Source organism: Citrus clementina, unplaced genomic scaffold (genome assembly GCF_000493195.1).
Source record: "Citrus clementina cultivar Clemenules unplaced genomic scaffold, Citrus_clementina_v1.0 scaffold_9, whole genome shotgun sequence".
In the NCBI taxonomy this organism is placed as follows: Eukaryota; Viridiplantae; Streptophyta; class Magnoliopsida; order Sapindales; family Rutaceae; genus Citrus; species Citrus x clementina.
This window is the reverse complement of record NW_006261964.1, coordinates 20,916,592-20,922,566: the sequence shown is the minus strand read 5'-3', so window position 1 is coordinate 20,922,566 and position 5,975 is coordinate 20,916,592. Positions and strand designations below refer to the sequence as shown.

The 5,975-nt window shown below is 33.6% G+C and overlaps 1 protein-coding gene across 1 annotated transcript; it reads left to right on the top strand.

Annotated features, from left to right (window-relative positions):
* Positions 1-1,890: 1,890 nt before the first annotated feature.
* LOC18033319 (receptor-like protein EIX2) lies at positions 1,891-4,770 on the top strand. The gene has a single exon (XM_006421081.1). The coding sequence runs from the start codon at positions 1,891-1,893 to the stop codon at positions 4,768-4,770; it is 2,880 nt and encodes a 959-aa protein (XP_006421144.1).
* Positions 4,771-5,975: the final 1,205 nt, after the last annotated feature.

Below are 5,975 nucleotides of genomic sequence, written 5' to 3'. Positions count from 1 at the left end.
AAGTTGAAATATAAAACAAGTCTTCCCCAATCAACCATGAAGAATTAAGACGCATTTAGTTTTTTAATCTGAAATTTAAAATCAGTCTAAATTTGGTGGAAGTCTTAACTGATGGTTTGAATACAAATGTCTGTATGATATATATATTTTGTAATATCTAAATAAATTGACATTATATTTGTTTTTGTAACTAAAAAAAATCTTAAATATGGTGTTTAATGTTTATATCCTTGTAAGTTAAAATGAATAAAGGGATTAAGTTTTATAATTTAGCAAATAAGTATATTTAATAGAGATGTTTTGGAATATAATATTTACTTCTTCATGCCTTTTCCTATTTAGATAAAAGTCACAAAAATTTACTTTTTTTTAATTCAAATGTAAATGTCTGAAAATCAAATATAAATTAAAAAAACAAACCAGCAATTTAAAAAAAAATTTGAAATAAAAAAAATTCAAATTTTAGACATTTAACCAATAAGCCTCCGTTTCTTCTTGGTCAAGAAAGTAGTTGGCTACCATGAAATTTCTTATCCATGTCTAGTATGGGCGTGTCATGAATTAAGCCAAGTATTTTAATTTTTGCTTTAAAAAAATTTCCATTCTCTGTTCTAGAAAAATTAAAAAAAAAAGTAAAACATAGTTCACGTTGGTATTATTGTTATATTAGTATTATAGACATCTCAACCGTTACTAAGTACTCTATGGCACCGTAAAATGGCTTGAATTGAGTTGAAGATAAAGAAGATATTCAACACATGCAAGCACATAAAAATTGGTGGCATTTTTTAGTTTTTCTTCCAATGATTTAAAGATATTGTGTTAATTACAGCTTGTTCCTCATGGTAATTATTCAATGGCTATATCAAACTATATCATCGTTAATTTCATTTAAGAAAAAGTTAATGAATTTTACATACTTTGTAGTGTTATTTAATTGTGTAAAAAATTATTTTAATATATTTTATATCACTTTAATAAAAAAAATCTTATTTTGCCCTTAATGAATTAATAGTTAACGGTTTACACTAACGGTGAGTTAACGGAAGGATATTTTAGGCTATTGTTTGAAAAATAAAGATGAAATGAGCTATAGCATTAAATCCTAGGGATGAAAAGAGCTTTTCCCTAATAAAAATATAAATATTATCTTCTTCATCAAGATATTTATTACTTCTTTAGCATTTAAAATTTGTAACGATACAAATGTAAAAGTACAGGTTTTCTAACTTTTATGTTGAGGAAAAAAAAATAAATAGCCTTACATTTAGTAAATGAAATTTAATTTTGTCGGTACATGATTCCAAATTTACTTTCATGACATCGAATTACACTCCCCATTACATCATTAAAACAAATAATCTACCTATATTCCACTAGAAATTTATTTTTCCGAAGGCCTATTGACCTGGACGAAGACTTGTTGAGAAGAACATTTTAGCTACTTCAGAGGAGAATATAAATCAAGAGGCAATTGGCTTCCGCTTAGACTACACGGTGGACAACCTTACAGGCAACATGATTTTATAAAAGGACTAATGAATGGTGTTGAAGTTGTTCCCTTAAAAATTGGGTACCTGCAATTTTCTATCAGCACTTTATGATCATTTTCTCGGTTTACCGTTTTTCCCCGGCAAAGATCACATGGATGTTGATTGTATGACTTTCTTTATCCACACTATGCATTGTTGTTGTCTATTTGGGATTCGCCAGAGGATTTTCTTGGCTTTTGTCATCTCAGACCGTCATATGCTAACTATAATCAACGCTCACAATGAAGACTTTTCTAAGCTTCAATAATTGATGCTTATTTTACAGATTAGTATAAGTTGGCATGGATTCCAGGATTTTCGATATAACAACATATCCTGAAAGCTTATGATAATTACAATGTCATCCAAATTGTTCCCTATACTTGAATATGTAGCTTTGTTTTCTGTGATATTGTTTCAATTGGAGCCTAGAATTGCTGATTCTAACGACACAGTAATGAGGTGCATTGATGAGGAGAGAGAAGCACTTCTCACTTTTAAACAGAGCCTGGTGGATGAATATGGCGTTCTGTCTTCCTGGGGAACAGATAATGACAAAAGAGATTGCTGTAAATGGAGAGGAGTCCGTTGTAGCAATAAAACTGACCATGTCAAGGTGCTCAATCTTCGAAGATCAGACGATGAAAATTCTCGAGGGCAGGTCTTGAAAGGTACAATCAGTCCTGCTTTGCTTAAATTGCATGATTTAAGACATTTGGACCTTAGTAACAATCACTTCCGTGGAAGCCCAGTTCCTGAGTTCATTGGTTCCCTCAGTAAATTGAGGTACCTCAATCTCTCTTGTGGTACATCTTTATTAAAAGTGCTTCGTCCATACCGGTACCTTTCAGGATTGGTATATCTTCCCCTAGAAAACTCTAACTTATTTAGTTTGGGAAGCCTAGAGTGGCTTTCTCATCTTTCTTCTTTAAGACACCTTGACCTGAGTTACATTAATCTCACTAAATCTAGTGATTGGTTTCAAGCAGTTGCGAAGCTCCGTTCCTTAAAAACATTAGTCCTACACTCATGTGCTCTTCCACCTATCAATCCTTCGTCTATTTGGCACTTCAATTTGAGTACGTCTATTGAGACCCTTGATCTCTCCGACAACAATCTCCCTTCTTCATCAGTATACCCTTGGCTTTTCAATCTTAGTCGGAATATTCAATATCTTAACCTTGGCTCTAACTCATTACAAGGTTCAATTCCAGAGGCTTTTCAACTAATGGTTTCTCTTAGATTTCTCTGTCTCACCTTTAACGAACTTGAAGGTGGGATTCCAAAATTCTTCGGAAACATGTGTAGCTTAAATAGATTATTGTTGCCTCACAATAAACTCAGTGGAGAGCTCTCGGAGATGATTAAAAATCTGTCTGGTGGATGCACGATGAATTCACTGGAGGGTGTATGTTTAGAAGGCAATGATATCACAGGGCCATTACCTGATCTTGTAGGGTTTTCATCCCTAAAAGTATTAATACTTGGAGAAAATCGATTAAATGGAACAATAGACAAAAGCCTCAGCCAGTTGTTGAAGCTCGAGTCTCTGTCACTTGGTAGGAATTCATTCACAGGTGTTATCTCTGAAACCTTTTTTTCCAATATGTCCAACTTGCAGATGTTGTACTTGAATGATAACTCTTTGACTTTGAAATTGAGCCATGATTGGGTTCCTCCTTTTCAACTGAAATCGTTAAGTCTTGCCTCTTGCAAGATGGGACCTCATTTTCCAAAATGGCTTCAAACTCAAAATCAACTTATTTCCCTTGATGTCTCCAATAATGGAATCTCGGATGCTCTCCCTGATTGGTTTTGGGATCTGTCCATTGAACTCGTTTTTTTAAATCTCTCTAACAACCAGATCAGGGGTAAACTTCCTGATTTGTCTTTTTTAAGATATGATGATATTGTTATAGACGTCAGTTCAAACCACTTTTGGGGCCCAATTCCACCACTTCCTTCAAATTCTACGTTCTTGAATCTCTCAAAAAATAAGTTCTCAGGATCAATTACTTTCTTATGTTCTATTATAAAAAACACATGGAACTTTTTTGATCTCTCGAGTAACTTATTATCTGGAGGGCTTCCAGATTGTTGGTTGAATTTTGATAGCCTATCCATTCTTAATTTGGCAAACAATAGCTTCTCCGGAAAAATTCCAGACTCGATGGGCTTCCTACATAATATCCAAACACTGAGTTTACACAACAATAGGTTAACCGGGGAATTGCCTTCATCTTTAAAGAATTGCTCACAACTGAGAGTTTTGGATCTTAGGAAGAATGCATTGTATGGTGAGATACCAACCTGGATAGGGGGAAGTGTTCAAAATTTGATTGTTCTTAGCTTGAAATCTAATAATTTTCATGGAAATATACCTTTTCAGTTATGCCATCTGGCATTCATTCGAGTACTGGATCTCTCTTTAAACAATATATCGGGAATGGTACCAAAGTGTTTCAATAATTTCTCAGCCATGACCCAAGAAAAAAGTTCCAATCCTATCATTGGAATGCCTGATAAAATCTGGATTCTCCCTAGATATGTATATCAGTATAGTTATTTGGACAATGTTCTGTTGACATGGAAAGGAAGTGAACACGAGTACAAAAGAACTTTGGGACTTGTAAAGTGTCTTGACCTTTCAAGTAACAAACTACATGGAGCAATTCCTGAAGAGATTATGGATCTTGTGGGGTTGATTGCCTTAAACCTTTCAAGAAACCATTTAACAGGACCAATCACTCAAAAGATTGGTCAGTTAAAATCATTGGATTTCCTTGATTTATCTAGAAACCAGTTTTCTAGAAGGATTCCGTCTAGCCTTTCTCAACTAAGTGGTCTTAGTGTCTTGGACTTGTCGTCCAACAACTTGTCAGGAAAAATCCCATTCGGTACTCAGCTTCAAAGCTTCTGTGCTTCGGTGTATGCAGGAAATCCTGAGCTTTGTGGCCTTCCACTTCCAAAAAAATGTCCGGATGAAGAATCAACTCCATTGCCAGGTAGAAATGATGATGCAAACACTCTAGAAGATGAGGATGATCAGTTTATGACCCTCAGATTTTATGTGGGATTGATTCTTGGTTTCTTTGTTGGATTCTGGGGTGTCTGCGGAACTTTAATGCTGAATAGGTCGTGGAGATATGGTTACTACAACTTCCTGACTGGTATGAAAGATTGGCTTTATGTGACAGCAGCTGTGAATATTGCCAAACTGCAAAAGTTCAGGAACTAATTAAACGGTAGTACTCCTTAGTGTCTAGAGTATTTTAGTAAAGATTATTGGCTCTCAAGTGCTTTTAATTTCTTCATCCTTAGACTTGACTCTTTCCTCTTACAGGCTTTGGTTTATAAAATATATTGTTACCCTTTTTTTTGCAGGGTCTCCCGGTGATGGCATCTTGTCATTAATATTCAGAGTACTCATTTCATTTTTGGAAACTTTCTAAAAACTAAAGTTGTGCTCTCATATGATGCTCATTGTATTATTGAGTATATGCCTAAAGAAACGTGGATGTGGTTTTCTTTAGTCCATCATCGATTTATGGATTTATTAATTATATGCTCTTGTTCGGATAAATGTTAGAGTAAATCATAGGTATTACACCCAATTCGAGTTTAATTATACTACTAATTGGAATAAAGACAGTCAAATTCTGCTATGTTATTGATCAATGTTAGCATTTTTATTTCTTGGATTTTTGCGTGCCTTACACCTCTTTATTAGTATTGGATAAACTTATAACAATGAAAAAGAGATTTCGCCACAGGATGTTCAGTAAACATAAGCATAAAGCTAAAACACACTAGATAAAAATAAAAATAACCAAGCTGCATTTGTACTTTGTAGAGAACCTTGTAGCTTGGAAATCCATTAGCGCGGCTCACCATTTGATTCCGGAAAGGTATATAGTAATAATAATAATAATAAAAATCTATTAAACTTAGTTAAGTAATATTTAATCTGTTCACTAACCTTATTAACGAAGTTTGTATGATTCGAGATAATTGGTAATGAAATGTGATCGAAGAGATCGAACTTTACAAGAATTTACACTCAATGCATTCGAATTGGTTATTAATTAAATTTATATGTAGATGAGATTGTAACAATGTTGATCAAAGACTAAAATATCATTTTTAGAGAAGACTAATTGACTTGAACAATTTTTTTTGCTTGAGATGAGCGTGCGTGAAGGAACTTGTAAATGGTGCTCTTTAGCTCATCGGTCAGCATCTATGCTTAGTTAACATTTTTATTATTAGTCCACTTTGTAATAAAGAAAAAACCTATTAAATTTTCATGTGACGCTATATATATTTCTATTTCTTTTTCTTTTAAGCTTGTTAGTCTTCTGAACTTGTAATTAGAGAATTTTGAAACTTTCGCTACGTTTATGATTTGGGAGAGAAATGTCAAGTATTCGATTTGTGGATTTG